General features: G+C 44.7%; 1 protein-coding gene across 3 annotated transcripts in view; it reads left to right on the forward strand.

Annotated features, from left to right (window-relative positions):
* The window catches only part of LOC141102822 (solute carrier family 26 member 6-like), a 92,068-nt gene that overhangs the window by 25,336 nt on the left and 53,157 nt on the right, over positions 1-13,575 (forward strand). For all 3 annotated transcript variants that reach the window (XM_073591846.1, XM_073591847.1, XM_073591848.1), the window contains one exon: positions 12,257-12,367. In XM_073591846.1, coding sequence (XP_073447947.1) covers positions 12,257-12,367 — 111 coding nt within the window. The remainder of the gene's footprint in view (positions 1-12,256; positions 12,368-13,575) is intronic.

Raw genomic sequence — 13,575 nt, forward strand, 5'->3', positions numbered from 1 at the left:
TTCTACGCACCTATTTCCCCTTTTCCCTAGATTTGTGAAAAAATTTAAGGGCATATATCCTCCCTTTAGGTTTGGCCTCCCTAGGCCCCACGGTTACAACTTTGGTATTGCCTGGTGTAAGGGAAGAGGTCATACCCAGGGTAAATTAAAAGGCTTCCAAAAGGGACGTGAGGGCAGAAATAAAGAGTAAATGGCAATGGAAGTCAGATGCCTATCGTATAATGTCAAGGGCCTCAATTCACCAGGGAAAAGGGGGAAACTGATTCAGGAATTACAGAGATTGGATATCGATATAGCTTTCCTGCAGGAAACTCATTTAGTGTATGAGGAGGGTATTAAATTAACATCAAAAAGCCTTCCACTATGGATATATGGGGACTCCCCATCCAAAAGGACAAAGGGGGTGGCCATCGGATTCTCGAAACAGATAAAATTTAATTTGCTAGATAAGAGAGTGGACCCAGAAGGACGATTTCTGTTTGTGAAAGGGAAAATTAACGAAAAAATTTATACTTTGGCAAATATATACTGCCCAAATAGAGATCCGATGGGGTACCTAGGCCGAATCCTGACTGGATTGGAGGAATACAAAGAAGGGGAGGTGATTTTAGCAGGAGATCTAAACTTTTGTATAGATCCAGCCTTGGATAGGTCAGCAGAATCTCACTGGGAGGATAAAAGGGCATGCGCCAGAATAGGGAAAAAACTACAAGCCCAGCAGTTGATTGATGTGTGGAGAGTGTTACATCCCAAAGAGAGGGACTACACATATTACTCACAGGTTCATAAGACCTATGCAAGGCTGGATTATTTCTTGGTGGAACATAGTTTGTTGGACTCAGTAAGAGCAACAAAAATTGAGGTTATGACCCTCTCAGACCATGCCCCAGTAGTTATGACATTATTATTTAAAGGCCTTCACAAGATCCCATACACCTGGCGCCTGAACGAATTCCTTATTAATAAAAAACAGGTTGTTAAAAGGGTCCAAAAAGAAATTGAGGGCTTCTTCCGTATAAACGAGAACAATGAGGTCCCGGCAACTATTGTGTGGGAGACCTTCAAGGCCTACATTAGAGGGATACTAATCTCAATTGGTGCAGGGGAGAAGAGGGAAAGAGCGAAAAAACAAAAAGAATTGTTAGAACAAATAGCCAAACTAGAACAAACCCATAAAACAAGCAGGGAGGTGAGCAGAGAGGTATTAAAGGAACTAACAGTAAAAAGAGATGAGTTAAGCGACCTATTAGAGACAGAAGCCCTCAAAAGGAAATATAAAAACAACAGGAGCTTCCATATACAGGGGAATAAAATAGGGAAACATTTAGCGGCAACTACCAAGAAGAAAAGATTGGAAAACTATATAGAGAAGGTGAAAGACAAAAAAGGGGAGATGAGACATTCAACAAAAGAGATAGCAGAAGAATTTCAAAAATATTTTTCCTCCCTTTACGCGGTTGAGCGAAAGGTAGAGCAGGAGGGGATAAGAGAAAAAAGGGTAAAGGAATTTCTAAAAGAAGCTGCCCTGCCCACTCTGTCACAAATAGACTCACTGGAGTTAGAAAAGCCAATATCAGAGGAGGAGGTCTTTAGAGCTTTGAAGCAATCCCCAGGGGGTAAGAGCCCCGGGCCGGACGGCTTCACGACCAATTTCTATAAAAAATTTAAATCAACCCTGGTACCTAGGCTTTGCCAGATGTGGAATGGCCTAGGAGACCAGGAAATGTGCAGGGACGCGTTGCTGGCGGCAGTGACATTGATCCCCAAGGAAGGGAGGGACCGCACCCTATGCTCAAGTTACCGGCCGATTGCGTTATTAAATGAAGATACCAAATTGTACGCAAAAGTCCTGGCTCTCCGTCTGAGAGGGAAAATGCCCCACCTGGTGAATCCGGACCAGGTGGGATTTGTACCCGGAGGAGAGGGAAGAGACAATGGGGTGCGGTCCCTACTGGTACTGGAGGCACTTAAAGCCGGCAAATCCCCAGGGCTACTCCTGTCGATTGACGCCGAAAAAGCGTTCGACAGGGTAGACTGGGGATTTATGTTCAGTGCACTGGAGGAAATGGGAGTAGGGCCAGCAATGCTAAGAAGAATAAAAATCCTGTACAACCATCCTGCAGCTTTTGTTAGGGTGAATAACATCCCCTCCTCCAGTTTTACTATGCAGAATGGTACTAGACAGGGCTGTCCGTTGTCCCCGCTCCTCTTTGTCCTGGCCCTGGAACCTCTCCTCAGTATAATTAGAAAACACCCTGACATAAGCGGATGTGTGGTAGGGGAAGAAGAGCACAAACTAGCGGCATTTGCCGACGATATTTTATTTTATATATCAAAACCCAGAATATCAATCCCTAATCTTTTAGCAATTATGGGGCGGTATAGCGCATTATCAAATTTTAAAATCAACATAGAAAAATCTGAAGCTCTAAAGATCAACATAAACAAACTGGAGGCCAGTAGACTAGCCGAGGTCTTCCGCTTTCCATGGAGGGATAACATAAAGTACTTAGGAGTGAGATTAACGAGCTCCAGAAGGGACTTGTATAAAATAAATTATATACCCCTCTTAAATGAAATAAAAACGGAAATAAAAAGAATAGCCCATGGTACAGCCTCGTGGATGGGTCGAATAAATATAGTAAAAATGGTTCTTGCACCGAAAATATTATACAAAATGCAAATGCTCCCTATCCCAGTTCCCCGAGAATTTTTTAGGGTATTATCAGAGATGATAAATAAATATGTTTGGGGCCAAAAGAAACCGAGAATAGCGCACGGGGTGTTATGTAGAGAGAAAGCACGCGGGGGGTTAGCCCTCCCTGACTTTAGAAATTACTATAGAGCGATTGTAATAACACGGGCACTGGAGTGGGGTAGAAGTTTCAATACAAAAAAATGGGTGAATCTAGAAATAGGGTTAAGTAAGGTATCTTTGAACCAGACAATCTGGAACCCACCACAGTATAGGGAGTTAGGCATAGAAACACACTATATCACACGTCACACACTTAAAGTTTGGGACCAGATCCACCAATTAAATAAGTGGGGCTACAATTCACCACTAATTTATTTAAAGAATAACCCGTTCTTTCCTCCAGGAATGGGGAAAATAGGAGGAAATTGGATTTTGGAGAAGGACACACAAATAAGACACATAATAAGTAGGGGGGAATTAAAATCACTGGATGAATTAAAGGCACAAGGGCAGAGGTTAACAGTAAATGGGTGGAGGTATAATCAATTAAAACACTTTATTACTAGTCTCCCAGGCCCCTTAAGGGAGGAGGAGAAATATAGGGGATTAGAGAAACTGGCACTTAGAGAAGAATTAAAGGGGACGGTTTCAAAGGTGTACAAAATATTGATGGGTAGGAGTGGACAGGATTCGCCACCGTTCATTAGAAAATGGGAGGAGGATCTGGGATTGCTATGCGACGAAGACACTGAAAAAAACATCTTGGAAGCCACACATACAACAGCTGTGGATATGAAGTCAAGGGAGAGTAACTATAAATGCTTAGCCCGGTGGTACATGACCCCAGCTAGGGTGAGTAAATTCTCACTAGATAAATCCCCTGGCTGTTGGCGAGGGTGCGGAGGCCTGGGCACAATGGCACACATCTGGTGGGATTGCCCTAAAATTCAACCCTACTGGCAGGAAGTGATAGGATTGATAGAAGGAATAATAGCGAAAAATATTAAAAAGGACCCTTGGACCTGTCTGTTTCATGGCCAGGAGGGAGGGAAGAGGAGATATAATTCCTCTCTGACACCAATTTTACTTAATGCAGCCAAAAACGTTATCCCAAAGAAATGGCAAGAAACAGAACCCCCAATGATAAAAGACTGGATTAATAAGGTAGACGAAATCTACAGATTAGAGTACATAGAGGAAATAGAGGCCCCAGAGGGGAGGCAAGAAAGAGATCAAGGGAAATGGTACCCATGGGAGATTTTTAAAAAAACAGAGAAATATGTGGAGATAGTGTTAAGATAGTGCCGGGGAGTGGGGCGGAGATATGAAGGAAGAGGGAAGAGGGTACGTGTCTGCGGGGGGTGGGGGGGAAGGGGGGGGGGGGAGGGGGGGGTGTAGGGGGGAGAGGCAGTCCCGGAAGGTGCTGAGGGGGGGTATGAAGCCCCGCTTTGCTGGTCGGGTGTCCCCTCCCCCCTTAGTAATTATGAATATGAATATGTATGATACTTCGTTTTGGTTTTTTGTATTTTGAAAAATAAATAAAGTTTTATAAAAAGAAGTCCTGGGGAAAGAAGCCTACTAGGCAAAACACTAAGACCTCTGCATGAGGGGGCGCCCCCGCTCACTCGAGTGGGGGGAAGACTGCGACAATTCTCAGAGCTCTGGCAGGAGGACTTCCAGGACAGATGGGTAGTCTCCACGGTAACCTTAGGATACAAGCTGGAGTTTCAGGAATTCCCTTCTCCTCGGTTCCTCAGATCAAATGTTCCCAGAGACCCAGAGAAGAAGCAGTCGCTCCTTCTAGCGTTAGAGCGACTTTTGTCGCAGGAGGTCATTATGATAGTTCCCGCAAAGGACCAGGGATTGGGCTTCTATTCCAACCTTTTTACGGTCCAAAAGCCAAATGGGGATGTCAGGCCCATTTTGGACTTAAGGGATCTGAACCGATTCCTAAGGATTCAATCCTTCCGCATGGAATCAATTCGAACAGTAGTTCCCACCCTGCAGGGAGGAGAATTTCTGGCATCAATAGACATCAGAGATGCATATCTGCATGTGCCCATTTTTCCTGCTCATCAGAAGTTTCTGCGCTTCGAAGTAGGAGGGCGCCATTTCCAGTTTATGGCTCTGCCCTTTGGGATAGCCACTGCACCTCGAGTGTTCACAAAGATCTTGGCTCCTCCTCTGGCCAGATTAAGGGCTCAGGGTATAGCTGTCATAGCATACCTAGACGACCTGCTCTTGATAGACCAGTCGGTAGCCTCTTTGAATGGAAACTTGAGGACCACGGTCAGGTATCTAGAACACCTGGGTTGGATCCTCAACTTAGAAAGGTCTTTCCTAAAACCAGTAAGAAGACTGGAATATTTAGGTCTGATTATACACACAAGCCAGGAGAAAATATTTCTACCCCAGGCAAAGATCACTGCTTTGAGAGAGCTGATTCTGACAGTAAGGACCAAGAAGGGTCCCTCAGTCCGCCTTTGTATGAGGCTACTAGGGAAGATGGTGTCTTCATTCGAAGCAGTTCCCTATGCTCAGTTTCACTCAAGAATGCTGCAACACAGTATTCTGTCGACCTGGAACAAGAAGGTTCAGGCATTAGACTTTCCGATGCACCTGTCGCATGCGGTGCGTCACAGCCTCAATTGGTGGCTCATACCCGAAAACCTGCAGAAGGGGAAATCCTTTCTACCGGTTACCTAGACGGTGGTAACAGATGCCAGTCTGTCAGGTTGGGGAGCAGTTCTGGAACAGGCTGCGGTCCAAGGAGTATGGTCCAAGACAGAGAGGACCTTACCCATCAACATTCTGGAGATCCGGGCGATACATCTAGCTATAAAAGCCTGGACTATCAGGCTACAGGGTTGTCCGGTCAGGATCCAGTCCGACAATGCCACAGCAGTGGCTTATGTCAATCATCAGGGAGGCACCCGGAGCCGAGCTGCTCAAAAAGAGGTGAACCAGATCTTAGTCTGGGCAGAGATGCATGTGCCATGCATATCGGCAGTTTTCATCCCGGGAATAGAGAATTGGCAGGCGGACTATCTAAGTCGCCAGCAGTTACTTCCAGGGGAATGGTCTCTGCATCCCGACGTCTTTTGGGCCATATGCCAAAGATGGGGGGTTCCAGATGTAGATCTCTTTGCATCCCGATTCTACAAAAAGATAGACAGATTTGTGGCAAGGACAAAAGATCCTCTTGCATGCGGGACGGATGCGTTGGTGATTCCGTGGCATCGGTTCTCACTGATTTACGCATTCCCGCCTATTCTGCTACTACCACGACTCCTTCGCAGGATCAGGCAGGAAAGGAAGTCGGTACTTCTGGTGGCCCCCGCTTGGCCCAGAAGGACTTGGTATGCAGAAATAGTAAGGATGACGGTAGGTTCCCCGTGGACACTACCGGAACGCCCAGACCTGTTATCTCAAGGTCCAGTGTTCCATCCTGCCTTACAAACGCTAAATTTGACGGTTTGGCTATTGAGACCCACGTTCTGAAGAGTCGTGGGCTCTCAGGTCCTGTCATATCTACCTTGATTAATGCAAGGAAGCCAGCTTCCAGGATGATTTATCATAGAGTCTGGAAAGCTTATATAACCTGGTGTGAATCCAGAGGTTGGCATCCCAGGAGATATGTCATAGGTAGAATCCTTGATTTTCTACAGATGGGATTAGAGATGAAGCTGGCCTTGAGTACCATCAAGGGCCAGGTCTCTGCTTTATCAGTATTATTTCAGCAGCCACTTGCTTCACATTCTTTGGTCTGAAACTTTATGCAGGGGGTGATGCGTCTTAATCCTCCGGTTAAAGCGCCCCTAAACCCCTGGGACTTGAATTTGGTCCTGGCTGTGTTACAGAAACGGCCTTTTGAACCAATAAGTCAGATTCCTTTGGTCTTGTTGACAAGGAAATTAATTTTTCTGGTGGCCATCTCTTCTGCTAGAAGAGTATCAGAATTAGCAGCTCTTTCCTGTAAGGAGCCTTATTTGATTATACACAAGGATAGAGTGGTACTACGCCCTCATCCTAGTTTTTTACCGAAGGTGGTTTCTGATTTTCATTTAAACCAAGACATTGTTCTACCTTCCTTTTTTCCAGATCCCTGTTCTCCGGAAGAGAGATCTCTACATTCGTTGGATGTAGTAAGAGCAGTTAAGGCCTATCTAGGGGCAACTACTCAGATCCGCAGGACGGATGTTTTGTTTGTGCTGCCAGAGGGTCCCAATAGAGGACAGGCAGCGTCAAAAGCTACCATTTCTAAATGGATTCGACAGTTGATCATTCAAGCTTACGGTTTGAAACAGAAGATTCCTCCGTTTCAGATCAGGGCACATTCCACAAGGGCTATTGGTGCTTCTTGGGCAGTGCATCACCGGGCCTCTATGGCTCAAATCTGCAAGGCCGCAACCTGGTCTTCAGTTCATACATTCACCAGATTCTATCAGGTGGATGTGAGAAGGCATGAGGATATCGCCTTTGGGCGTAGTGTGCTGCAGGCAGCGGTACAGGGTCCTCAGGTCTGATTGCACCCTACTTGGTCGTGGTTCCCCCCCCTCAGGTAGCATTGCTCTGGGACATCCCATCAGTAATTACTGTGGCTCTGTGTCCCGTGATGTTCGAGAAAGAAAATAGGATTTTTTAAAACAGCTTACCTGTAAAATCCTTTTCTTTCGAAGGACATCACGGGACACAGAGGTCCCACCCCTCTTCTAATACACTATATTGCTTGGCTACAAAACTGAGGTATCCCTGCAAGGGGGAGGGATTATATAGGGGGTTGAACTTCCTGATAGGGTGTGCCAGTGTCCAATCACCAGTGATACCTATATAACCCATCAGTAATTACTGTGGCTCTGTGTCCCGTGATGTCCTTCGAAAGAAAAGGATTTTACAGGTAAGCTGTTTTAAAAAATCCTATTTTTGCATGCCTTCCCGATGCACACAAATGTGAACGCAGGCGAAATGTCTCAGTTACATTGGTGGTCAGTGTACATTTTCTCATTACATTTGGGGCTTGGTGTACAATCCTTTCATTCACACTAGTGCCCAATGTGAGGGCCCCCCTTACATTGGTGGTCAGTGTAAATCCCTTACATATGGTGCTTACTCTTAATGCTCCTATTACATTAGTGGTCAGTGTAAATCCCCATTACATTGGTGGCCAGTGTAGAAACTCCTCTTTATATTGGTAATCGGTAAAAAAATCCAAACTTTTATTTGTGGTCAGTTTCAAATACTCCCTTACATTGGTGGTCCATGTAGAAGCCCCTTTAAATTGGGGAGGGGGACCCCCCCTTACATTGGTGGCCAGTGTAGAAATCCCCCTTTATAGGGTGTTGATGTAAAATCCCCCATTACATTGGTTGTCAGTTTACAGTTCCCTTTACATTGGTGGTAAGTGCAGAATTGCCCTTACACTGGTCATTGTAAATCCCCCTTTACATTGATAGTGTAAATCCCCCCCCCCCCCCCCCCCCAACATTGGTGGCCGGTGTAGAAGTGTCACCTTGCGTTGGTGGTACAAATCTCCTCGACAATGGTTGTTAGTGTAAATTCCCCCTTGGAGGTCAGTGTGTAGTCCCTCTTACACTGGTGGTTGGTGTAAATGCTCCTACTACATTGGTGTCAGTGTAGAAATCACTCTTTATCTTGATGGGTGGCGTAAAATTCCCCCTCGCATTGGTGATCAGTGTAAATCCCCCCCCCCCTCACATTACTAGTCATTGTAAATTCCCCATTACATTGGTGGTAAGCAGAGGCGTAGCTTGAAGCTCGTGGGCCCCGATGCAAAAGTTGACCTGGCCCCCCCCCCACCACTATTTCCAACGTGCGTGCAAATACATCAACCGCACGCCAATATACTTAAAGTGGCTTAAGAGTTTTGAGTTCCCAGAGTTCCTCTTTACATCAGAGGACATGGATTACCGCTGGAGAATCAGAGGACAGGGACCCCTGGCAGATCACTTGGCAGAGCTCCTTTCCCACAGAGAATCCCAGCTGGTGACGAGGAGACGAAATCTTTTTTCTGTTTATATTGCCTTTAAAATCCCAATATTTGAGGTTCTATTTGTTTTATGTACCAAGGGATGATGGCAATAAGATGCCAATCCACACGAGTCTAATTAATTTTTCTGTCTTTTGATGGTTTTGATGTCTGAGTTTTCTGTCTATTGATGGTTCCCCACACCTCCCCAGTCCATGGTGTGCAGGCAGTGAGGAGATGTGCTATAACCTTTAGCAAACAATCAGTGAGCAGTAATGATGTGCACTAACCTCTTGCAACCAATCATTAAGCAGTAATAATGTGCAGTAACCTCTAGCAACCAGTTGGTGAGTGGTAAGGATGCCCAGTAACCTCTAGCAACCAACCATTTAGCAGTATTGATGTACAGTAATCTCTAGCAACCAATCAAGAAGCCATGTGCTGTAACCTCTATCAAATATTTAGTGACCCATAATGTGTGCTATACCCTCTAGCTGCCAGTCAGTGAGCAGTAATGATGCACTGTAACCTCTGGCAACCAGTCGCAATCGCTGCCTGATCTGATTCATTAAACTGATTTTGAGTCTAGCTGCTATTTATTGTATGTCTCCGAGCAGGTGGAGAGCGAAATTCCATGGGGAAGAGGGGGCAATAAATGTTTGCCCAGGGTCCAATCGATATTAAAGATGGCCCTGTTGGGCCTTACGGCACAGCTCCATCCCTCAAGCCTCAGACTAAGGCAAGAGAGTGAGCACATGGCCTGTTACAGACATTTATATCCCCCCCCCCCAGCATGCACCAGATGCATAAACCCTCCTACTGGATAGGCTGAATCAAATATCAATAAATATTTATGACTTTAATTTTGTTCATGAAATCTCATACTATGACCAGTGATACCAGTGACATCCTACTGCTGACAGTATTGCAAGCCAACCAAACCTTAGGAAAAAAACGGGAAAAACTATACAATCAGTCTGAGCTAACTACAGCCCAGCCAAATCTAAATTGACCTCGTAACCCCTGTTTAGGACAAGGGCAGCAAATGCTATCCTGTAAGAGCCATATTGTTATGCTACACCCTGGCAGGCTCATCCAAGTGAGTTGGTTTTCACCATAGTACCCCACAAAGTATGATTGGTTGGAAACTAGACATATGAAAAATGAAAACATTCGTTTAGATTCGTTATTTACATAAATTAGTTTCATTCAATTTGTTTGATTTATTTTCGAATTTGTTTTCTTAATTCAAATCTATTCATTTTTTTTAAATTCCATTCTAATTGCATTTTAAATCTAATTCCATTCGAAATCAAATTTATTCTATTTGAAATTCGAATTTTGGAAGATGGTTATATTCTTTCTATCCTATTTTTTTATTTTCTATTCTGTTCTTTTCTATTCAAATGTATTCTATTTGAATTTCAGAAAACGGCTTCTATTCTGGTCTATACTTTTCTATTCTATTTTATTTTCTGTTTGAATTTCAGAAGATATATTCTTTCTATTTCACTCTCTTCTTTTTTTTTTTATTCAATTATATTCCTTTATTTTCTATTCTATTCTATTTTATTCTGTTCTTTTTATTTTATATTCTATTTTCTTCTGTTTTTACTCTATTCTTTTATTTTCCTTTCTATGTCCCTTTTTTTTTTTTTTTCCTACATCCACATGAGTCTAATTAATTTTAGAGTTTTCTGTCTTCTATTCTTATAGTCTATTCTATTTTATTTTATATTCAATTTTGTCCTGTTTTACTTTATTCTTTTATTTTCCTTTTTTATATCCCTTTTTTTTCCCTATTTTGTATTCTGTTCTGTTTTACTCTATTATGTTATGTTTTTTTTATATTCTATTCCTTTATTTCCTATTCAATTTTATTCTCTTTGGAAATTTTGAATCAAATTTGAAAACTATTCGAAAACTATTCGAATTTCATCCGAAATTTTGATTCCTTTTTTCAGGTTCATTTAAATACGTTACTATTGTAATTTTGAAATTCTGATACATCCGAATTTCCGAATAACAAAAAATTTGTTCCTAATTTCAATTCAGAACGAAATGAACTGCACATATTTACTGGAAACCGTAAGGGTCTCTGATTTTCTTTGTTGCATACTAGTACCTAGTCCTGGCCTTCAGGATCTCCCCACTAAGGCATTGCTGAACATAAGGCTATGGTGCAGTGACTGTTCACAATTGGACTGTACAGGGTTTGATTACTCCTCATATCCTCCAAGGGCTACTCCTCTCCCGGCAGCAGGCCATGTGGGTTGGGGGCGGGTAATCAAACTCTGTGTGTGTACAGCCCGATTGTAAGGGTGATCCAATGTTATCTGCCGCATGGATGAGCGCTGTTCTGACAGGAGGGGAGAGTACAGCCTGCACCACTTCCAAGCTCTCTCCTCTTTGCCACTTCTCCTTTCTGGACTTTACCGCTGCCCTCCCCTTGTCGCGAACTTGAGTGCGGGGAAGGAGCTCAGTGGCCAGGCAAAACATCCATGGAGTGGCCAGACTTGTGGGCACAACTTAAATCTGGGGGGCACAGCTAAGATTGCCACCTTTTCATCAAGCCAAACACGAAGACTTTAGTGGACTGGGACACCATTTTGGATGCCCCAAGGAGAGTAGTGATGCGGTGCTCCTAGCTTTCCGCAGCGAACGGTGGGTGTGGCCAAAAAGTTCTTGCTGGCATCATCGCCCTGCCACCCAGTGATGCTGAACCTGCACCCAGACAGCTGCCCTCAGCTCCCGGACAACAACAGATTTGTGTGGGACTATCTTGGTTACTTGGGGAGCCACAGCGCAGTCTGAATAATATGCCCGGGTTTCAGTCCGCCTGAAACCTGGACACACGATTCAAAACCCGAACTGTCCGGGTGAATCCAGGACAGGTGGCAGCCCTAGCCCACCCCAGCACCCCCCCCCCCCCCCCTAGATCCAGCCATGGGCCGGGCAGAGGTCGAGGCAGGCAAGAAAGTATTCAGGTCCAGGCAGGTGACAAGCCAAGGAGTGTTCAGGTACAGGCGAAGGTCAAGGCAGGCAAAATAGTAGTTAGGTCAAGGCAGGGGTTGCAGCAGGCAAGAGAGTAGTCAGATCCAGGCAGAGGTCGAGGTAGTCAAGTCCTGGCAAGGGATCACAACAGGCAAGAGAATAGTCAGGTTCGGGCAGTTGTTAAGGCAGGCAAGAGGATAGTCAGGTCAGGCAAACTGGTTCAGCATGTAATGGCTAGCTGAGTATCCTGGAGGTGCTGGAGTTCATGGGAATCTCAGAGGTCCTGAGGATCCTGGATGTTCTGGAAGCCTAAATACTGTAACACAAATAGTTTACATTCCTCTTTACATCATTGACACCCTTTTAGGAACTGGGAGACCGCTCAGGCAGTTTACAGGCAGCAATTCAGGTGGCACCCAACCGTTCAATGTCAAGGTTCTTCCATGTTGCTCTGTTAGACAAGAAGTTTATAGCACCTTTCACCACGTTCTGGGATGTTTGATGTAAATGTCTTAGCAGATGTGTAATTCCTTACCTAAGTATAAATCTATTTTGGTTTCTATTTTGATGGTCTGTAGGTTTAGCGTATGCCCTGCTGGCTGGGGTCCCCCCTGTCTTTGGTCTTTACTCATCATTCTATCCTGTACTGCTTTACTCCATATTCGGCACATCCAGACACATCTCCGCAGGTAAGTACAATTCTCTAGGTGTCCTTTATTAATCATTTTTTGCCAATAAATGTTTATCTTATAAAATATACCTGTAGGCAATTTGTGACATGTTTGTTTAATATGCTCTTCCAGAATATTAAGCTTAAAGTTCATGAACTGCTATCTGGCAGGGTTCCACACAGACTTGCCACTCTGTGATCCAGTGCCAGTTCTCTTCTAGTTAGAATGATACCCAGCATCATTTCAGCCACACCCTGTAAGCCCAAGACATGAAGGATATTCCCCTAGGTGTGTGTCATCAAACCACTCTGGGCTCACAGGAGAATGCTGCAGGGAAAAGCCTTTGTGTAATTATGTTGGCCTTCAGAATTGCCCACTGCTGGAAAAAGAAGGGGAGGAGGAAGAAGACCCATAATGTATACTTACCACCATTATGGTCCTGGATGCCCCACTTTTCTGGTTAGGTGCACCCAAATCATGCCCACATTGCAGGTTGATCAGGCCCTCCCTCTAAATATTCAAGGACCACCAATCATGCTGACATGATGGATTGGTCCCACCCAGACCCTGCCTCCAAATATCCGGGAGCCACCTACTTGGGAATTTCAATCCCTGATATTTGATATTTGATACTTGATATGACTTTTTGAGTTACCCCGCATATACCATAACTCAAATAAGGTTGATGCTGTGATCCCTGGACATGGCAGAGCAGAGGGACAAGATGCTGGGCTATCATGTGATTAGGCCAAAGACTCATGGAAAAATGTATAGGAAGAGGAGGGGACTGGGTGCCCGGGTTCAAATAATCTGGAACTAGGCTTTCAACTTCTGTAAAAGTCTGTCCTAAGGGCAGAGATCATAATGTGGCTCACTCGTGGCTAGGATCTGCCAACTGCCATTCCAGTCTCTAAAAGGATTGCCTGTACCAAGGCAGTGCGGTTAGATATCAGAATGGGAGTTGATGGACCATTAGGCTCGGTTCACACTAGGGGCGGCACGACTTGCAGGTCGCCTCACCGAGGCAACCTGCACACGACATCCACGGCGACTTGCAAAACGACTTCTGTATAGAAGTCTATGCAAGTCGCCTCAAGTCGCCCCAAAAGAAGTACAGGAACCTTTTTCTAAGTCGGAGCGACTTGCGTCGCTCCTATTAGAACGGTTCCATTGTACAGAACGGGAGGTGACCTGTCAGGCAACTGGGTTGCCTGACAAGTCGCCCC

The sequence above is a fragment of the Aquarana catesbeiana genome, linkage group LG07 (assembly GCF_042186555.1).
Source record: "Aquarana catesbeiana isolate 2022-GZ linkage group LG07, ASM4218655v1, whole genome shotgun sequence".
Classification (NCBI taxonomy): domain Eukaryota; kingdom Metazoa; phylum Chordata; class Amphibia; order Anura; family Ranidae; genus Aquarana; species Aquarana catesbeiana.